The 22,332-nt window shown below is 52.9% G+C and overlaps 1 protein-coding gene across 3 annotated transcripts in view; it reads right to left on the reverse strand.

Annotated features, from left to right (window-relative positions):
• Positions 1-22,332, reverse strand: part of LOC116957787 (KH domain-containing, RNA-binding, signal transduction-associated protein 2-like) — a 72,974-nt gene that overhangs the window by 30,053 nt on the left and 20,589 nt on the right. For all 3 annotated transcript variants that reach the window (XM_076073862.1, XM_032980150.2, XM_032980149.2), the window contains exon 2: positions 1,335-1,456. In XM_076073862.1, coding sequence (XP_075929977.1) covers positions 1,335-1,456 — 122 coding nt within the window. The remainder of the gene's footprint in view (positions 1-1,334; positions 1,457-22,332) is intronic.

The raw sequence follows: 22,332 nt of genomic DNA on the forward strand, positions 1-22,332 counted from the left end.
ACAGAGAAAGGCCCCTTAACTGCAACGCTGGACAGAAATGCCACGTCATATGGCAGCCAATAACACCTGCTTGTAGCCAATTCAACATTTCCTAGGGGAGGCCAAGGACTGGGTTCAGATAATTGCCACTGGAGATTCCTACGCTGCCTCGCTTGCACGCAGCTTCTCCTTTCGTCCCATGTCATGATTGTTGGTTACAAGAGTAGAATAACTTGGGGGGGGGGGGGGTGACGATGATGGTAGGTAGGGAATTCCAAAGCGGAGCAGTGCGAGGGGACAAAAATAAAATATAGAAGTGTTGTGACCTGTGGTGTGGTGAGTGACTGGGTGGGTGAGTGTGGGTGGGTGAGTGGGTCAGTGAGTGAGTGAGTGGGTGGATGAGTGTGGGTGGGTGAGTGGGTGAGTGAGTGGGTGGGTGAGTGACTGGGTGGGTGAGTGGGTGGGTGAGTGAGTGAGTGGGTGAGTGGGTGAGTGGGTGGATGAGTGTGGGTGGGTGAGTGGGTCAGTGGGTCAGTGAGTGAGTGAGTGGGTGGATGAGTGTGGGTGGGTGAGTGGGTGAGTGAGTGGGTGGGTGAGTGACTGGGTGGGTGAGTGGGCGTGTGGGTGGGTCAGTGGGTCAGTGAGTGAGTGGGTGGATGAGTGTGGGTGGGTGAGTGAGTGAGTGAGTGGGTGGGTGAATGAGTGGGTGGGTGAGTGAGTGAGTGAGTGGGTGAGTGGGTGAGTGGGTGGATGAGTGTGGGTGGGTGGGTGGGTGAGTGGGTGAGTGGGTGGGTGAGTGGGTGGATGAAAAGTTTTTGGGACCTGCGGTGTAGTGAGTGAGCGACTGGGTGAGTGAGTGGGCGTGTGAGGTGATGAGTGAGTAGGTGGGAGGATGAGCGTGTGAGTGGGTGAGCATGTGGGTGAATTGGGTGAGTTGTTGAGACCTCCAGTGTAGTAAGTGGGTGACTGGATGGGTGAGTGGGCATGTGAGTGGGTGAGTGAGTGGGTGGGTGAGTGAGCAGGTGGGTGAGTGGGTGGGTAAATGGGTGAGTGTGTGAGTGGGTGAGCGTGTGGGCGAGTTGTTGTGACCTGCAGTGTAGTGGGTGAACAAAGTGTTGTGGTGAAGATGAAAGTGTCTGGTACAGACCGAGCCCTCAACACGGGTGGAGGAATCAACGGGTAAAGTTCACGGGCACAGTAACTATGGTAGCAGTGATAGAAGTTGATGGGAACAGTAACAATGGTAGCAGTGATAGAGCAAGTGACTGGAGTGAAGCAGTGAGCGCCGAAAAGCCGCCGCACAATCCTGCTGTGATGGTCGTGCAAGGCCCACCACCACCGCCACCACCGCTCACCTTGGGGTGTTCCTTCACCGGTATGAGCACCTTCTCGGACAGCTTGATGGACTTGTTAGCCAGGATCTCCAGGTACTTGGGCTCATCCCGCTTGCTCGCAGCGTGGCGAACTCGCGTGATCTCTGTCAAAAAAGTAGAAAAAAATAACCACGTTGCATGAGCAAAAAAAACATTTTGTATTTTACCAGGTAAGGCTCCACCGAGCTGAGCAGCTGTTTATTCAGAAGCGACCCTGGCCATCGCAAATGATAGCCCAACGAGAGTCGCTGATAGCCGTGTGGAAATGTACAGCAGCCAAATACTCCATGAATCGGTGATGTCGATACTAAATGTGAAGGGAAAAAGCGGAGGATCCGGAGAAAAATCCACGCGCCCACGGGGAGAGAGAGAGAGACATGCAAACTCCAAAAATACAGCAGCAGGCGTCAGGGCCGGGATCAAACCCATGACATACTGCATGCCAGGCGATGTAATTAACATCTCACCACCTCGGTGAGATGTTAGTTGAATTTCTTTCATACCGTACGTAGCCAACCGTGCTGATCGGAGTTGCAGGGGAAGGAACAATAAACTAAACACAAAAAGCGGTTCTAAACAATTCGTTTTCAATCTAGATGATGGTTTTGTAATATCGGAAGAGCATTCCAGACAGCCGCATCATCAACATCACCACCATGACCACCATCAACGTCAACATCTCCCACTTCCTCATCATGCAGCTATCTCCTCAACACCATCACCACCATCAACATCATCACCACCATCATGTATGTATCTACGTTCAACTTCTTTCACACCGTATGTAGCCAACCGTGCTCATCGGAGGTGCGGGGGGAAGGACAACAAACTAAACACAACAACAAGCAGTAAAAAAGATAAAATAAGTTTCTAATCTAGAGGATTTAAAAGTGCATATCGCTCCCAGCGGCTTCTGAATATCAAAAGGAAGAGCGTTCCAGACGGTCCGCAGAAGCGCCGCATCTGAAAGTGCTTGCGGGGCGGACGTGGTCGTCCAGCGAGCCGGCGCTGCCCGTCCGCTCGCCCACCCGACAAGTGGAGGATTGCGGCCCCCAGTGCCTCGTGAACATCGCCCCGCCGTCCCTAACCCCGACGTGGTGGTGGTGGTGGAGGCGAGCGCGCGACTCGCTCGCGCCTGGAACAGCAGCAGCGTCGAGCCGCGTGATGGCGCGTGCGTGTGCGTGCGTTAGTGTGCACACGCGAGCGAGCGATCGAGCGATATTTCCTCCGAGGCACCGACAACAACAAACACCGGCATAAATGATGCGCGCGAACAAAAAAGCAGGCCAAGGCAGCGGGGCGTCGCGCGCTTCTCGTAAGCGGGGGACGAACGAAAGCCAAGTGAGGCCGCAAGACGCAGGTGGCGGCGGCATCGGGTTGTTTCGCGAGGGCGGTGCACGGAGTTTGCCGAGCATGGAGTTTGCCGAGCGCGGAGTTTGCCGAGCGGGGAGTTAGCAGAGCGCGGAGTTAGCCGAGAGGGGAGTTAGCCGAGAGGGGAGTTAAGTCGAGCGCGGAGTTAGCTGAGAGGGGAGTTAGCCGAGAGGGGAGTTAGCCGAGAGGGGAGTTAGCCAAGCGGGGAGTTAAGTCGAGCGCGGAGTTAGCTGAGAGGGGAGTTAGCTGAGAGGGGAGTTAGCAGAGTGCGGAGTTAGCCGAGAGGGGAGTTAGCTGAGAGGGGTGTTAGTCGAGAGGGGAGTTAGCCGAGAGGGGAGTTAGCCGAGCGGGGAGTTAGCTGAGAGGGGAGTTAGCCGAGAGGGGAGTTAGCCGAGAGGGGAGTTAGCTGAGTGGAGTTAGTCGAGAGGGGAGTTAGCCGAGCGGGGAGTTAGCTGAGAGGAGAGTTAGCTGAGAGGGGAGTTAGCCGAGCGGGGAGTTAGCCGAGCGTGGAGTTAGTCGAGAGGGGAGTTAGCTGAGCGTGGAGTCAGCTGAGAGGGGAGTTAGTCGAGAGTGGAGTTAGCTGAGAGGGGAGTTAGTCGAGAGGGGAGTTAGCTGAGAGGGGAGTTAGCCGAGATGGGAGTTAGCCGAGCGGGGAGTTAGCTGAGAGGGGAGTTAGGTGACAGGGGAGTTAGCCTAGAGAGGAGTTAGCTGAGCGTGGAGTTAGTCGAGCGTGGAGTTAGTCGAGAGGGGAGTTAGTCGAGAGGGGAGTTAGCCGAGAGGGGAGTTAGCTGACAGGGGAGTTAGTCGAGAGGGGAGTTAGCCGAGAGGGGAGTTAGCCGAGCGGGGAGTTAGCTGAGAGGGGAGTTAGCCGAGAGGGGAGTTAGCCGAGAGGGGAGTTAGCTGAGTGGAGTTAGTCGAGAGGGGAGTTAGCCGAGCGGGGAGTTAGCTGAGAGGAGAGTTAGCTGAGAGGGGAGTTAGCCGAGCGGGGAGTTAGCCGAGCGTGGAGTTAGTCGAGAGGGGAGTTAGCTGAGAGGGGAGTTAGCTGAGAGGGGAGTTAGTCGAGAGGGGAGTTAGCTGAGAGGGGAGTTAGTCGAGAGGGGAGTTAGCTGAGAGGGGAGTTAGCCGAGATGGGAGTTAGCCGAGCGGGGAGTTAGCTGAGAGGGGAGTTAGGTGACAGGGGAGTTAGCCTAGAGAGGAGTTAGCTGAGCGTGGAGTTAGTCGAGCGTGGAGTTAGTCGAGAGGGGAGTTAGTCGAGAGGGGAGTTAGTCGAGAGGGGAGTTAGCCGAGAGGGGAGTTAGCTGACAGGGGAGTTAGCAGAGTGCGGAGTTAGCCGAGAGGGGAGTTAGCTGAGAGGGGTGTTAGTCGAGAGGGGAGTTAGCCGAGAGGGGAGTTAGCCGAGCGGGGAGTTAGCTGAGAGGGGAGTTAGCCGAGAGGGGAGTTAGCCGAGAGGGGAGTTAGCTGAGTGGAGTTAGTCGAGAGGGGAGTTAGCCGAGCGGGGAGTTAGCTGAGAGGAGAGTTAGCTGAGAGGGGAGTTAGCCGAGCGGGGAGTTAGCCGAGCGTGGAGTTAGTCGAGAGGGGAGTTAGCTGAGCGTGGAGTCAGCTGAGAGGGGAGTTAGTCGAGAGTGGAGTTAGCTGAGAGGGGAGTTAGTCGAGAGGGGAGTTAGCTGAGAGGGGAGTTAGCCGAGATGGGAGTTAGCCGAGCGGGGAGTTAGCTGAGAGGGGAGTTAGGTGACAGGGGAGTTAGCCTAGAGAGGAGTTAGCTGAGCGTGGAGTTAGTCGAGCGTGGAGTTAGTCGAGAGGGGAGTTAGTCGAGAGGGGAGTTAGCCGAGAGGGGAGTTAGCTGACAGGGGAGTTAGTCGAGAGGGGAGTTAGCCGAGAGGGGAGTTAGCCGAGCGGGGAGTTAGCTGAGAGGGGAGTTAGCCGAGAGGGGAGTTAGCCGAGAGGGGAGTTAGCTGAGTGGAGTTAGTCGAGAGGGGAGTTAGCCGAGCGGGGAGTTAGCTGAGAGGAGAGTTAGCTGAGAGGGGAGTTAGCCGAGCGGGGAGTTAGCCGAGCGTGGAGTTAGTCGAGAGGGGAGTTAGCTGAGAGGGGAGTTAGCTGAGAGGGGAGTTAGTCGAGAGGGGAGTTAGCTGAGAGGGGAGTTAGTCGAGAGGGGAGTTAGCTGAGAGGGGAGTTAGCCGAGATGGGAGTTAGCCGAGCGGGGAGTTAGCTGAGAGGGGAGTTAGGTGACAGGGGAGTTAGCCTAGAGAGGAGTTAGCTGAGCGTGGAGTTAGTCGAGCGTGGAGTTAGTCGAGAGGGGAGTTAGTCGAGAGGGGAGTTAGTCGAGAGGGGAGTTAGCTGAGAGGGGAGTTAGCTGAGAGGGGAGTTAGCAGAGTGCGGAGTTAGCCGAGAGGGGAGTTAGCTGAGAGGGGTGTTAGTCGAGAGGGGAGTTAGCCGAGAGGGGAGTTAGCCGAGCGGGGAGTTAGCTGAGAGGGGAGTTAGCCGAGAGGGGAGTTAGCCGAGAGGGGAGTTAGCTGAGTGGAGTTAGTCGAGAGGGGAGTTAGCCGAGCGGGGAGTTAGCTGAGAGGAGAGTTAGCTGAGAGGGGAGTTAGCCGAGCGGGGAGTTAGCCGAGCGTGGAGTTAGTCGAGAGGGGAGTTAGCTGAGCGTGGAGTCAGCTGAGAGGGGAGTTAGTCGAGAGTGGAGTTAGCTGAGAGGGGAGTTAGTCGAGAGGGGAGTTAGCTGAGAGGGGAGTTAGCCGAGATGGGAGTTAGCCGAGCGGGGAGTTAGCTGAGAGGGGAGTTAGGTGACAGGGGAGTTAGCCTAGAGAGGAGTTAGCTGAGCGTGGAGTTAGTCGAGCGTGGAGTTAGTCGAGAGGGGAGTTAGTCGAGAGGGGAGTTAGCCGAGAGGGGAGTTAGCTGACAGGGGAGTTAGTCGAGAGGGGAGTTAGCCGAGAGGGGAGTTAGCCGAGCGGGGAGTTAGCTGAGAGGGGAGTTAGCCGAGAGGGGAGTTAGCCGAGAGGGGAGTTAGCTGAGTGGAGTTAGTCGAGAGGGGAGTTAGCCGAGCGGGGAGTTAGCTGAGAGGAGAGTTAGCTGAGAGGGGAGTTAGCCGAGCGGGGAGTTAGCCGAGCGTGGAGTTAGTCGAGAGGGGAGTTAGCTGAGAGGGGAGTTAGCTGAGAGGGGAGTTAGTCGAGAGGGGAGTTAGCTGAGAGGGGAGTTAGTCGAGAGGGGAGTTAGCTGAGAGGGGAGTTAGCCGAGATGGGAGTTAGCCGAGCGGGGAGTTAGCTGAGAGGGGAGTTAGGTGACAGGGGAGTTAGCCTAGAGAGGAGTTAGCTGAGCGTGGAGTTAGTCGAGCGTGGAGTTAGTCGAGAGGGGAGTTAGTCGAGAGGGGAGTTAGTCGAGAGGGGAGTTAGCCGAGAGGGGAGTTAGCTGACAGGGGAGTTAGCCGAGCGGGGAGTTAGCCAAGAGGGGAGTTAGCCGAGCGTGGAGTTAGCTGAGAGGGGAGTTAGCCGAGCGGCGAGTTAGCCGAGAGGGGAGTTAGTCGAGAGGGGAGTTAGCCGAGCGGGGAGTTAGCCGAGCGGGGAGTTAGCTGAGAGGGGAGTTAGCCGAGTGGGGGAGTTAGCTGAGAGGGGAGTTAGCTGAGAGGGGAGTTAGCCGAGAGGGGAGTTAGCTGAGAGGGGAGTTAGCCGAGTGTGGAGTTAGCTGAGAGGGGAGTTAGCCGAGCGGGGAGTTAGCCGAGCGTGGAGTTAGCCGAGCGTGGAGTTAGCTGAGAGGGGAGTTAGTCGAGAATGGAGTTAGCTGAGCGTGGAGTCAGCTGAGAGGGGAGTTAGCCGAGAGGGGAGTTAGTCGAGAGGGGAGTTAGCTGAGAGGGGAGTCAGCTGAGAGGGGAGTTAGCCGAGAGGGGAGTTAGCTGAGAGGGGAGTTAGCCGAGAAGGGAGTTAGCTGAGAGGGGAGTTAGCTGAGTGTGGAGTTAGTCGAGAGTGGAGTTAGCTGAGAGGGGAGTTAGCTGAGAGGGGAGTTAGTCGAGCGGGGAGTTAGCCGAGCGGGGAGTTAGCTGAGAGGGGAGTTAGCCGAGCGGGAAGTTAGCTGAGAGGGGAGTTAGCTGAGAGGGGAGTTAGCCGAGAGGGGAGTTAGCTGAGAGGGGAGTTAGCCGAGTGTGGAGTTAGCTGAGAGGAGAGTTAGCCGAGCGGGGAGTTAGCCGAGCGTGGAGTTAGCTGAGAGGGGAGTTAGTCGAGAGTGGAGTTAGCTGAGCGTGGAGTCAGCTGAGAGGGGAGTTAGCCGAGAGGGGAGTTAGTCGAGAGGGGAGTTAGCTGAGAGGGGAGTCAGCTGAGAGGGGAGTTAGCCGAGAGGGGAGTTAGCTGAGAGGGGAGTTAGCCGAGAGGAGAGTTAGCTGAGAGGGGAGTTAGCTGAGCGTGGAGTTAGTCGAGAGTGGAGTTAGCTGAGAGGGGAGTTAGCTGAGAGGGGAGTTAGTCGAGAGGGGAGTTAGTCGAGAGGGGAGTTAGCCAAGAGGGGAGTTAGCTGAGAGGGGAGTTATCCAAGCGGGGAGTTAGCTGAGAGGGGAGTTAGCCGAGCGGGGAGTTAGCCGAGCGTGGAATTAGCTGAGAGGGGAGTTAGCCGAGCGTGGAATTAGCTGAGAGGGGAGTTAGCCGAGCTTGGAGTTAGCTGAGAGGGGAGTTAGCCGAGAGGGGAATTAGCCGAGCGTAGAGTTAGTCGAGCGTGGAGTTTGCCGAGCGTGGAGTTAGCTGAGAGGGGAGTTCGTCGAGCGTGGAATTAGCTGAGAGGGGAGTTAGTCGAGAGTGGAGTTAGCTGAGAGGGGAGTTAGCCGAGAGGGGAGTTAGCCGACAAGAGAGTTAGCCGAGAGGGGAGTTAGCCGAGAGGGGAGTTAGCCGAGAGGCGAGTTAGCCGAGCGTGGAGTTAGTCGAGCGTGGAGTTAGCTGAGAGGGGAGTTAGCCGAGCGTGGAGTTAGCCGAGCGTGGAGTTAGCTGAGAGGGGAGTTAGTCGAGAGGGGAGCTAGCCGAGCGTGGAGTTAGTCGAGAGGGGAGCTAGCCGAGCGTGCAGTTAGCTGAGAGGGGAGTTAGCCGAGCGTGGAGTTAGCTGAGAGGGGAGTTAGTCGAGAGGGGAGCTAGCCGAGCGTGGAGTTAGTCGAGAAGGAAGTTAGCCGAGCGTGGAGTTAGCCGAGCGTGGAGTTAGCAGAGCACGGAGTCAGCCGAGTAGGGAGCTAGTCGAGTAGGGCAAACACCCCTGCTTGCCCTAACCCAGTGTCGTCGCGACTTGGACAAGTTGCGCCTGAGACAGAGAAGGGGGAAAAGCGCGACGATTGGAGAACGCGACGAAGCGCTCGTACGCAAACGAGCCGCAATACACCTCGCTGCCGACCTCGTGGAGGAGCGTAAACCATCATCTCGCAAACTCCGGTCATCCTCGCAGCAGCAGCAGCGGCGGCAGCAGCGGCTTATGGATAACCGCCGAACAAAGACGGTTGCCGCATCGCGCGCTTTCAGATGCGCTGCTTCTGCGGACCTTCTCAAACGCTCTTCTATTCGATATTAGGAAGCCACTGGGAGCTAGCCACTTTTATAATCGTCACCCAGATTGAGAACTCATTTCTTTAGAACTGTATATTGTTGTGTTCAGTTTGTTGTCCTTACCCCTGCATATCTAATGAGCAAGGTTGTCTATGTGCGGTACGAAATAAGTTCAACATACGTACAATGATGGTGGTGATGATGTTGATGATGTGGCCATCTTGAACGCTCTTCCTTTCGATACTAGGAAGCCACTGGAGCTGTGCACTTTTTAATCTACGTTAAAAACTCATTTCTTTAGAACTGCTTGTTGTGTTTTAGTTTGTTGTCTTTCCTCCACACCTCCAATCAGCACGGTTGGCTACGTATGGTGCGAAAGAAGTTCAACACACACACACACACGTACGGCGACCGGTGGCTGAGACTAACAACCGAGTGGCAGCCGTAGGAGGGAACGCACGCCCTCCACGCCATACACTTCCGTCCGTTACGTTCAACCCTGGAGATGGGGCAATGAAATTGCCTCGCGTGCAGGAACGAGAGTGGATCGCTGCCGTCGCTCGCGGTCTCGCGACGGCAGCGGCAACGTTGCCCCGAGTGGTCTCCTGCGCGGCGGACGTTAAGGGATCCCCTTCGGCGTCCAGCGTGTACGCCGGCATCATTTGAGTGCACATTTGTTTCGCCACATTCGAGAACTGCCCGCAAAACGACTCGGTTGGGATCGCGCGCGGACCCGATCGTTGACAGGTCACCCTCGCAAATGTTTTTTTACGTTCCTGGTCTCTTGAGTTCCTGGTCTCTTGAGTTCCTGGTCTCTTGAGTTCTCGTTCCCGGGGGGGGGACAAAAGAATGAAACTTTGCCCAAGCGAGTCGACAGACCGTGCCTGATAACGACGGCGGTATGGCTGGGTGACAAGCGAAGAGGCGAGCAGGCGTGTAATCCATCACGACATGGTGGCCTGGCAGGGCGTCACGGGGCTTCCCACAAGCCACAGCCGCCACCGCCGCCACAGCACCCCCGGACAGGGGGCAAAAACTTCACGGCCTCCAACAAGCAACAACAACCGCCATTCGCCAACTAAGTGGCGGTGACGTCACCGCGACGCTTGTGCCAGGCCATGTGCACCTTGAGGCCCTGTGAAGTGTCGAACGCCCGCTGACAGGAGGTCATGGGGCAGACCCAGGTGCCATGGGTCGACTGACTGAGATGAGTGGCTGATGCACCACCTGTGACCCCTACTGTGCCAACTTGCTGTGCTTTAGTCACCCGGCGCTCCGCTCTCCGTTGTTGTTGGAGGGCGACTGCCTCCAACTGCCCAGTAGCGTCCTTCACGAGCCTCCTCCACAGAGGCCGATCTTGACACCGCTGGTACCAGTCATCGGCAAGTCCACTCAGCTCCACATCCTCCTGTACCACATCACTCCATCTCTTCTCCAGCCCGTGCTGCGCCCATTTAGCCCCTCTATCCGGCCGAACAAAAGCTGTTTAGGAATGCGGTGGCTGGGCATGCGGGCTACATGACCCAGCCAACGCAGCCTTGCCTGCCGGAGGAGCTCACCGATGGGACTTTGTCCAGATCTTTCAAGGATTTGTGAGCTCCTCACAATCCAGCCTGGTTAAAATAAAAATGGACCGTAGGCTGGCCAGCCTAAATGTTTCGAACCGGCGAAGATGTTCCATTAGGGGGGTCCCACGTACACACGCACGCACGCACACACGCACGCACACACGCATGCATATAGCGAAATGGCGCTGCCGTGCCATTGATTCACACTGAACTCACGTCACCAACACCGTGACTCTAAAACTGAAACGTGTGGAATTGGCGACGCCACGGGCGATGGCTTTGCTTCATGCCGCTTCAAGAAGAAAGGGCCATTGGACAAGATGTCGCCTGTTATATATTTCCCTCTTCGGGCCACAGTTATAGCTGATCGTCGATTTATCCGGCGCCAGATTATCTGGCTGCTTCCAACATTATCCGGCAGTCCCAGTCCGATCCGGCAAAATCAGCAAAACCGCTCCAAAGGCTGTAACCAGTTGTGTGATCGGCAGCACCGTGTGAATGACAAAAAAAAATAGCTATGCTTGATTTGTGTTAAATATTACATATGTTACATTATACACTACATACAACATAAACAATGCAAATACTGCGCATATATATACGTCACCCCGTGATACAGACTGTTCGAGATTGCAGTGGTAAGTACGGTACAGTAAATACGTAGCTTTTTAAAGTGGGATATTTATTTGCGTCTATTTGTATGTTTATTTCGGCCAATTTAACAGAGTAAACACATAAAAATATAACACCTAAAAACATAATGTAATGCAAGAATGTGCAATTTTCTTTTCTGAAGATTAGTGATTATTCGTCATTTTTGAAAGTCGCTGGACAATCGATGATGGACTGGTTTTTTTTTTACACAGCAAAGCCTCGCCGAGTTTCATAACTCTTATTCAGGCGGGTCCAGCCAAGAGAAATTTGCAGGTTAACTTTTCAGCACTGGGATGTTTTGGCCCGACATCATTTGCTTTGTGTGGGTTTATTTTAATTTTAAAGCTACGGAGAGGAAAAATACGGAAGGCCCGGGAGGAAACCCACGCAGAACGGGGGAAGAACATACGCATTCCACATGCAGAGGCACTCCAGCTGGGTATCGACCCCGGGCATCGAACCCGGGCGCCTCCGTGGAGCGAGGGCGCGAGCGTTACAGCCCGTGCCGCAACAACCCTGAGCGATGACATCTCGAACGGACAGAGCGCGGTTTGAATGTTTGCGTTCCTGACGCACGGGCCTGGGAGCGCACGGCACGCCAAGCCACAGAGCCACACTCCCCTACACCCCACAGATCCACACTTGCCCACATCTCACACTCCACAGAGTCACACTCGCCCACACCACACGGATCCACACTTGCCCACACCCCACAGAGCCACCCTCCCCACATCCCACAGAGCCATACTCTCTGACAACCCACAGGGCCACACTCCCCCACACCCCACAGAGCTCGACTCCCACACAGCCCACAGAGCCACACTCCCCAACATCCCCACACCCCACAGAGCCACACTCTCCCACACCCCACAGAGCCACACTCCCCCACACCCCACAGAGCCACACTCCCACACCCCACAGAGCCACACTCCCACACCCACACATCCCCACACCACACAGAGCCACACTCCCCCACACCCCACAGAGCCACACTCCCCCACACCCCACACCCCACAGAGCCACACTCCCACACCCCACAGAGCCACACTCCCACACTCACACATCTCCACACCCCACAGAGCCACCCTCTCCTACACCCCACAGAGCCACACTCCCCCACACCCCACACCCCACAAAGCCACACTCTCCCACACCCACACCACACAGAGCCACACTCTCCCACACCCACACCACACAGAGCCACACTCTCCCACACCCACATCACACAGAGCCATACTCTCCCACACATCCCCACACCACACAGAGCCACACTCCCACACACCCCACAGAGCCACACTCCACCACATCCCCACACCCCACAGAGCCACACTCCCACACCCCCCACAGAGCCACACTCCACCACATCCCCACACCACACAGAACCACACTCCCCCCACCCCACACCCCACAGAGCCACACTCCCACACCCCCCACAGAGCCACACTCACCCACATCCCCACACCCCACAGAGCCACACTCCCACACCCCCCACAGAGCCACACTCACCCACATCCCCACACCCCACAGAGCCACACTCTCCCACACCCACACACCCCACAGAGCCACACTCCACCACACCCCACAGAGCCACACTCTCCCACACCCACACACCACACAGAGCCACACTCCCCCACACCCACACACCCCACAGGGCCACACTCCTGCACATCCCACAGAGTCACACTCCCCCACACCCCACAGATCCACACTCCACCACATCCCCACACCACACAGAGCCACACTCTCCCACACACCCACACAGCCCACAGAGCCACACTCCACCACACCCCACAGAGCCACACTCCCCCACATCCCCACACCCCACAGAGCCACCCACCCCCAACACCGATTCCGTCCCGACGACGGAACGTACACGCACCGTCATCGGAGTGGGAAGTGGTTAAGCAAATTCTACGAGCCGGGAGTGGATTTGCTACTTGAACGAGCGTCGTTTTACAGCCCAGAGCCCGTGATGAAACAAGCAAAAGCCACATTCCTATAGCGGGCGTGGATGGGGGACACACAACGACTGCCGACTTCCTCATCTCGTGTGTTAGCTCAATTGGATGACAACGAAAAGATGATCGAGCAGAGTCGACCACCTCTCCCTTGGCCGGATTTTTAGTTTCACTCGTGATTTTGTTTGAGTGTAACACGTAGTAGTCGTAGGCCTTCCGCGACCAATATTATCCGTGAGAATTGTTTTTGTTGAGTTAAATCGCGTAAATGATAAAACCACAACCTGACACAGCCAATCACTAAAGGGTTTGTCGCATGAACAAAACGATGATCGATCAGTTACTAGTTCAGCACTAACCGGTTGTGTGTTGCAGAATAAACCCACTACAACGTTTGTAATTCGAGTACCGTGACATTTTGCAGGTAATCACAAAAACAGCCAGAGTTGTGGAGAAATCCTCCTCCTGCTGTTTTAGCCTTAAATAGAGACATAAATGTGATGTCATCACTTATGAGCCAATCAGCTGTAGATATACAATGCATTCATATAAATTACAATGTGTATCTATTGTTGGTTGGGTTATTCACAGTTAATCAACATAAATAATGTATGTACGTTATAAATTACAATGTATATCTATTGTTGGTTGGTTTATTACAGTAGATCAACATACATAATGTATGTACATTGTACATTACAATGTGTATATATTGCTGGTTGGGTTATTTACAGTTGATCAACATACATAATGTATGTACATTGTACATTACAATGTGTATATATTGCTGGTTGGGTTATTCACAGTTGATCAACATACATAATGTATGTACATTGTACATTACAATGTGTATATATTGCTGGTTGGGTTATTTACAGTTGATCAACATAAATAATGTATGTACATTGTACATTACAATGTGTATATATTGCTGGATGGTTTATTACAGTTGATCAACAGATATAACGTATGTACATCATTGTTTCAATAAACGATATTGGAGCATTTAGCGGCTTTTAAAATGTACTCATGACATCAACGAGGCTGCCACCACCACCCCAAACAACACCGCACCACGGGAGGCCCTCCTCGTCCGGCGCGTGTGTACAGGTGTGTGTGTATACAGGCGTGTGTGTGTATACAGACAGGTGTGTGTGTGTATACAGATAGGTGTGTGTGTGTGTGTGTATACCAGGGACGTGCGGTCAAGTGAGGCAGGGGAGGCAGAGCCTCACCTGTCATACTACAATTAAAATAGCTGTTAAAAAAAGTAAAAAAAGAATAATCAAATAAATAAATATTAAGATTTTTCCTCTGATCTGTGTTATAAATGTCATTTCCGTACGATTCCAATCATTTTTAGAGTCAAAATCGCCAAATTTGCGGAGCTCCGCTGCAAATACAGCGAGAGACGAGAGGTGAGGCAGCGACGAGCTCAGCCTCCCCTCTGATTGCGCAACCTCTCAGTAACTGGATGGAGCGCGGGCAGTAAGCGCGTGCCTGTTACTATCTCTCTGTGTGTCACCAATGTGATGTTTGTAGACCCCTTCATTTCATGTCCTCGCCTTCCATACTCCAGGTAACTTATTTCACGTACGTGTATAAAGATATTTAGGCTCGCTGGTCTCGTCATGAAACTGCAATGAAAAAGCACCAGGGGAGGCAGCTATCACATCTGCCTCACTGAGGGGGACGTGTCTAACACGCCCCCCTCAGTGAGGCCACGCCCCCTTCGCGAGGCCACGCCCTCTTCAGTGTGTGAATCTGGCTCTGACACTAGCCAGTGTCTCTCCAGCCATTGACCTCACCGCACGTCACTTGTGTATACAGGCGTGTGTGTGTGTATACAGGCGTGTGTGTATACAGGCGTGTGTGTAGACAGGTGTGTGTATACAGGTGTGTCTGTGTGTATACAGACAGGTGTGTCTGTGTGTATACAGGCGTGTGTATTTACAGGCGTGTGTGTGTAAACAGGCGTGTGTATAAACAGATGTGTGTATACTGGCGTGTATGTGTATACAGGCGTGTTTGTAAACAGGCGTGTGTGTGTAATCAGGCGTGTGTGTATACAGGCGTGTCTGTGTGTATACAGACAGGTGTGTCTGTGTGTATACAGACAGGTGTGTCTGTGTGTATACAGGCGTGTGTATATACAGGCGTGTGTGTAAACAGGCGTGTGTATTTACAGGCGTGTGTGTAAACAGGCGTGTGTGTAAACAGACGTGTGTATACAGGCGTGTATGTGTATACAGGCGTGTTTGTAAACAGGCGTGTGTGTGTGTGTATACAGGTGTGTGTGTGTTTAAACTGGAGAGGTATTGTAGCGGTTAGCACGCCGTGCTACGAACCCGGGCACCCGAGTTCCATTCCCACTCACGGCCGACAAGCACCAGTGACGATTATCTGAACCGGGCATGGGCTGCCCGCAGTTCAACTGAGCCTCAAATAAGTACCTGGCGCGGTGTGTTGCAAACATCACCACTGGGGAGACAAAGGCGGCCGGGCGTGGTGCTGGCCACCCACTCCCCTCGTACGCCATGCCGGCCTTCATAGGTGCTACTCGCTAACAGCACTAACAGTCTGTTCAGGCTATACGGGGGGATATTTGTCTTTATATACAGGTGCGTATGTGTATATACAGGTGTGTATTTATACAGACGAGGAAAGTCGATCAGAGTGAAGACCTCACGGCACAGAGACGACACGACCTTTCCATTCACGTGACGAAGACCACACGTGATCAGGGTCAAAAATGCGTCAATATTGTTAAATCGCCGGGGAACACACACACACAAACCCATGCGCACACACACGCACTCATCCACGCACGAGCAACGGCATTCGAGGGCCCGTTTTCACGGCTTGTTTAACCGGCGAATGACGAGGCAAGCGGCGGGGGGGGGGGCGAGGATTTGACCAAAAACCTTTTCACGGAGCGCGGGGGAACACGTTGTTGCACGCCCGTGCCTTCCGCAGGCGGCCTGCAGAGAAGCGACGACAACTCCTCTCACCGAAGAGCGTCCAACGAGACCAAGCGCTAAGACAAAACCCATTGTCTCATTGACAAGAAACCCATTGTCTCATTCACAAGAATAATATTGACTCATTCACAAGAATCCCATTGTCTACCCACGCAAGGGGGATGCTCATAACCTCCCAGTTACTAAACTGCAGTCCGCCAACCCCTCCACCCACCCCCACTTTGGGCATTGTCCAATGCTGAGGCTCAGTGCAGAGCTACATGGGGGCAAAGGGTGCTAGAGTGATGGTGGTGGTTGGAGCAGTTGTGACATCGGGTGCCTCAAAGCGAGAAGATCCTAGGTTCGATTCCCGACGTGGGCGCCTACTCTGTGTGGAGTATTTAAGTTCTCTCTCTCCCCTCCTTGTTCTGCGTGGGGTTTCCTCTGGGTTCTTCAGTCTTCCTCCCATAACTGAAAAAAAAACCCTTACCCACGTTGTGACCGGTATTGGCCAAGTTACAGCCCCAATACCGAAAATATACTGGCAAATAACTCAATATCTTGCCACCCTTTTATCTTTCTGTGTCGCCTTCTCGCCCTCTAGGGTCTCAATCTCTGCTGTCTCTCTCTGTTCCTCTTCTTCCTTGTGCTCAATCCACGCTGTCGCTCTCTCTCTCTTCACTGGAACAAACTTCCCCCTCCACGTTAAGCAGTCACTAGTTTCCGCTCCACACCCAAAACTCACTTATTGTTCCCTAGCTCACCCCACGACCGCTTAATCTCTCCCCCTCATAACCGCCAACGCTACTATTCCCTCTTCATGTTCTCATTATATGTTCAGGTGGCGACATGGCCAAATAATGACTCGGCGAGTCACGGGACTGGAGCAAGCAAGGAGAACTGCCAAGACAACTAAACGAGGGCCCCTGTTTAATCCACTTTCTCAGGTCAGGAGAGAGCGCAGCGAGACGAACACGGAGCAAAGGGACCCTTGCTACAGCAGGTGACTGGGAGATGCTGGCAGACCTCCGGAAGCAGCTTCGATTCCCAGAAGCGATAGCCGGCAAACAAGCCTCAGACTGGGCATCGTCCTCTGGTCTAGAGGAACCAATCAGGTGGTCCTCGTCGAGCTCACAGTACCCTGGGGAGGAGAGGGTAGAGGCAGCACATGAGGAAATGCCAGTCCCTCATCCTTGAGAGCCAGCAGAATGGATGGAGAGGCTGGAATCTACCAGTTGAGGTCGGCTGCGGGAGCTTCGCAGGACAATCACTCCGGAGAGCACTGGGGGCTGCTCGGCATCGAAGGAAGAAGTTGTTGGCAGGCAGGCAGAAGCGGCATCCTGTTGGATCCGGCTGAAGATGTGCGAGCGGTGGCAGAGCCAAGCAGGCAATGGGGAGGGCAAGGGCTGAGTTTGAGTGGCGGATCGAGGGGGCAGTTCCAGGACGCTGGCTCTGCCGTCGAGCCGCCCCGAGGTGTAGTGGGCTAATTGACGAAACACCGGCAAAGGAGGGGCGGGGGTTCGCCCACTTGAGAAACCGGTGAAATTCCCACTCGGCTCGGTCCCAGTTAGGGGAGTGGTGCCTTGAATGAGGAAGGAGTAGCGATTGAAGTGCCATCCGGCCAACAGAAACCAAAGGGAAGTGAGTACCTGTCAGGTGAGCCGGCAGCGATGATCCCCATTGTATTTCGGATATATGGCTATGGTTAAGAAGCTATGTCATTTATGTTAAGATGAGATAAGCAGTAGCTGCAGCAACAATATAGCCTCCCCAACTAACCACGACAATAAGAATATTTATTTAGACTGCAGGAGCAGGTATCCGATGAGCCATGAAGCTCTTATTAACAGACGTCCAGTCTGGGGGCATGGGGTCAGCAAAGTTACGACAACAAAAACGACAACAACGAAATTATACGAGTGCAAAAATAGAGAGAAAAGGTAAGCAAATCACTAAATATACATAAATAAATAAAAACTAAGTAAATTTGTCCAAATTTTCAACACTAAATGCCAGCTGGGGAAAGGCAGTTTAACACATAGTAGTAGGAGGGCTTTCGCGACCAATATTATCCATGATAAAGGTTGTTTTTGGGTTAGATAGCGTAACTATGAATGTGTCATTAAACCCGCCGCCGCCACCACCCCCCCGACACGGCCAATTAGTAAGGTTTTGTCAAGTAGAAAAATGTGCCAATTCGTTACCAGTTGAGCAATACAGCAAAACAACAAGAACAGTCCCAGACTACAGCAAGACAACAACAACACAGCAGTAGTAGTCCCTCAATGAAATGGCAAGTTGACATTTAATTATCGATACCACACGGGTAAGAATAAAAAGTCACAAATCACAAACTTGGCAGGACCCTCCGATTGGTGCGGTTGGCGACTTACGCTGCAAAAGAGGTTCAACGTACACGCAAAAAAGACAAAGATCCCCCGTATAGCCTAAACAAACTGTTGGGGCAAGTGCTGTTAGCGATAACACTATGTAACACAATTTTTGTTCCTGGGTAGCAAGTGTTATTTCCTAACTGCCTATGCCTAAAAGTATAGAAAATGGCTATTATTCCCCACAAACTTTTGTGACCAGGACAGTGATATTTTGAAATTTACCTATTTTCAATGAGAAAATGGGCGAATGTGTATTTTCGTTCACATAAAGTCATAAAAAAACATGAATCAAAATTAACGTATTTATACTAAAGTAATACTAAAATGACTACAAAAGATTTAGAAGTTAATAGTTTTTCGAGATTTACGATTATACTGTAAATCACTCTCACGAATCAGCCCCCAAATGTTTTCTCCCATCATGTTCTCGTTATACTGTCCTTGTTAGCGTCGTTGAAAGTCTAGGCTATCCTGGTGGAAGCGCTCGCCTTGCTCCTCCGAGTACGCTCCCATGTTCTCCTTGAATTTATCAAGATGAGCATCAAGGATATGGACTTTGAGGGACATCCTACTGCCCATTGTGCCGTAGTCCTTCACCAAAGTCTCAACCAGCTCCACATAGTTTTCGACCTTGTGATTGCCCTGGAAGCCACGAACCACTGCGACAAAGCTGTTCCAAGCCGCTTTCTCCTTACTAGTGAGCTTCTTGGGGAATTCATTGCACTCCAGGATCTTCTTTATCTGTGGTCCGACGAAGACACCGGCTTTGACCTTTGCCTCAGACAGCTTAGGGAAGAAGTCTTGAAGGTACTTGAAGGCTGCTGACTCCTTATCTACAGCTCTGACAAATAGTTTCATAGGCCCAATTTGATGTGCAGTGGTGGCATCAGCACCTTCCGGGGGTCCACCAGTGGCTCCCACTTGACGTTGTTCCTCCTCACAGAGAACTCGGTCCGCTGTGGCCAGTCCCGCCTGTGGTAGTGCGCCTTGGTGTCCCTGCTGTCCCAAAGGCAAAGTTATGATGGACACTTGGTAAAACCGCCTTGGAGACCCATCAGGAATGCCACCATTTTGAAGTCCTCGATGACCTCCCAGCCGTACTCATCATACTTCAAGGTGTCCAGCAAGGTCTGGATGCTGTTGTAATCCTCTTTGAGGTGCACCGAGTGAGCCAGGGGAAGAGACGGTACTTGTTACCATGATGGAGCAGCACGGCTTTGAGGCTCCTGGATGAGCTGTCAATGAAGAGGCACCACTCATTCTGGTTACAGGCGATACCGATTGCCTCGAACAGATTGGTCACATTGTGGCAGAAGCAGAGGCCCATCTTGACGGGTGAAGAAGCTGCAAAAAGGTTGGTGACGCTTCCTCCGATCTGCGACTTGCACACTTTCATCCAACAAGTTCCACTGCTTGAGCCGATACATCAACAGCTCGGCATTGGACTTGGTGAGACCAAGATATCTGATCAAGTCGTTGAGGTCTTTTTGGTTGGGGTCGTATAGGTTTATCTCCTCATGCTCCACCTCTGAAATTGTCATCTGGATCTGCAACGTCTTCCTCGCTCTCTGACTTGCTGCTCTCTTCTAAAGACGGCTGCTCTCTCTCCGGAGGAGTGGGTACGGGGAGCTCATGGCAGTGTGGCACCGGGGCGATGGATGAAGGAAGGTCCGGATACGTGATAGCAGGTGCATTCTTGCCAGTCCAACGTTTGGAAGGGTCCACCATGCAAAAGTAGCAGCTGCTTGAGTGGTCGGTGGGTTCCCGCCAAATTCTTGGGATAGCAAACCTCATGGCTCTCTTTTTCCCTCTGTACCATGATTAATGTGTAAGAGATTCTCGCTCCATTTTTCATGTGTTATATATATATTTTTTATAACATTGAAAATTTCGATTTAAAGCTTTCGTGACTGCAAGGATTCATCTTCTTTGGTTCTTTCAGTAAAGTCATGTAGAATGAGAATAAAATAATAAATTGATTTTATTCTCATTCTACGTGACTTTACCGAAAGAACCAAAGAAGAACATTGAAAATTGTAAAACGTTTTTTAATTAAAAACTTTTACAATTTTAATTTTTTTTAAACTAATTTTATAACATAATATTCCGAGTAACAATTGTCCATCTTACCTTCCAGAGTTTTTGTGTATTGCTCGCAGTTGAAATGAGGTGTCCAGGGTTTGTCTTGATCCCCGACAGGCATGCTGAAATATGCCTTGTACGCCTCACATCTTAGCGGATGCTTCCACAGAGTACGTTTTCGCTCTCGTCTTGATAAATTGGCCACAGACAAAGCAAAATGCGTCTGCCGGATGCTTGCAGCCTCTTGATGCCATCTCAGAAAAATGCAGATATGTATTCACTTAGGCAGCTGGAACTAAACTGAACTGGTGGGCTTAAGGCCCCTGTATTTATACTACTATTTATATTACTGGAAAGTTCTAGAATGCTCTAGAAGTTACTCCAAGTTTACTCAGCACTGAATCTATCTGGAATGTTCTGGAAAATTGGTAAATTTCAAAATATCACTTTCCTGGTCACAAAAGCAAAGTTTGTGGGGAATAATAGCCATTTTCTGTACTTTTGAGGCATAAGCAATTAGGAAATAACACTTACTACCCAGGAACAAACAAAAAATTGTTACACAGTGTTACCTATGAAGGCCAGCATGGCACACGAGGGGGTGGGTGGGCAGCACCACGCCCGCCTGCCCGCCTTTGTCTCCATAGTGGTGATGTTTCACACACTGCACCAGGTACTCATTTGAGGCCGTGTCGACCTACCGGAGGCCCAGGACCGGTTCAGATAATTGTTACTGGTGGCGGCCGTGAGCGGGAATCGAACTCGGCTGACCAGGTACATAACACAGCACAGCGCTAACCGCTACGCCACCGCTCCCCACAGACACACGGACACATCCGTAAACACATGTACACACACGTACACACACGTACATACACGTACACACACGGACACACACGGGGGCGACAATAAGAGAACAACGGGGGAGTGGCGACGGGGGAGGGAAGGAGAGGGACTTGCGTTGCCGAGCGACGCTCTTGAGGATATCTAGCTCAACGTACTTGAAATATACGTAATCATTGTTATTGTTGTGACAGTTAATCTGCTTGTTTAACCCAGGAAAGCCTCAGCGAGATCTCAAGACCTTTTCAAGCGTTCGCAGGAGAGGGGCCTGATGGCTGCTGCGTGTCACTACCAATTGAGGACATTCGGCGAAAATTTGGGCCGCGACGGCAGCCAGTGGCATGCAGCGGCGGGCCGAACTCGTGACGATGCTGTGTCACGGGATCGTCCCCTGCGTTACGGGATCCCCCGGTGCCAGGGTTAACGAGGGTGGCCCTCCGGGACTCGAAGCGCGAACCTATCCCAACGAGTGGCGAGTGCTGGGCCACTGCTGAGCCCACCGCTGGGGACACCGCTGGGGCCACCGCTGGGCCCATAGCCGGGGCCACGGCTGGGGCCACCGCTGGGCCCATAGCCGGGGCCACCGCTGGGGCCACTGCCCCAAACGAGAAAGCAAGCGGCAAAACTGTTACCCGTCTGGAATGCTGCTCGCTCCCGTAGACGTCTAATTCCCCTCCCGTAGACGTCTAATTCCCTTCCCGTAGACGTCTAATTCCCCTGGCATTCTACTCACGCAGCAGCGCTCAAGAATGTTGTGGCAATAGCGTCGGCGATTTTAAAAACAGGTGAGAAGATGCACGGGCAAAGGCCCGCGGCAGTGGGTGGGTGGCAGAGGTGGGGGGGGAGGTGGCCAGCAGCAGTCCTTGCTCTGGTCTAAAAAAAAATGTCAAAGAACCAGTTATTCCTGTGACCGCTGTGACAGGTGAGGGAGCATCGTTTATGAATTTCTGCTGCTGCTGCTCCCTCGTAGCACGGTTTTGCAAAAAACTACCCACGCATGCAGAATACCACACACACGACAACGACAAGTGTACGCAGCAGCACTGTTACTTCCTCGACACGCTCGGAGGGAGAGCACGCACTAAAATGAAAACGGCGGCCTCATCGCCAAACAAGGGTCATGCGGCGTCAACGTTTAAAAGACTTTCACATTCTAAATGTAACACGTAGTAGGTGGCTTTCGCGATCAATATTATTCACAATCAAGGTTTTTGGGTTAGATCACGTTAAGTATAAATGCGTCATAACCCACCACCACCCGACACAGCCAGTAAGGGTTGTCACGTAAACAAAACGTACCAATTAGTCACTCCTGGCTGTCTCGGGGGATGGAGGGATACGACACATTTATACTTACACAATCTCACCCAAAAACCTGTATTGTGAATTCATTCTCTGTACAAGCGGCGGTGACGTCACCGTGGAGCCTGTGCCAGGCCGGGTGCACATCTGAGGCTATCACGTGACGTGTGGAAGGCTCGTTGCTGGTAGGATGTCACGGGACAGACCCAGGTGCCATGGGTTGATTGTCTGAGACGACCGGCAGAAGCACCGACTGTGCTCCCCACTCTCTCAACTCCGCATTTTACCCGCCCGGCGCTCTGCTCGTTGTTGTGAGCGTCGTTGCTCTGCCCTCGGCTGTTGTTGGAGGGT

The sequence above is a fragment of the Petromyzon marinus genome, chromosome 43, assembly GCF_048934315.1.
Source record: "Petromyzon marinus isolate PM22_M1 ecotype Great Lakes invasive population chromosome 43, UKy_Petmar_22M1.pri1.0, whole genome shotgun sequence".
NCBI classification, from domain to species: Eukaryota; Metazoa; Chordata; class Hyperoartia; order Petromyzontiformes; family Petromyzontidae; genus Petromyzon; species Petromyzon marinus.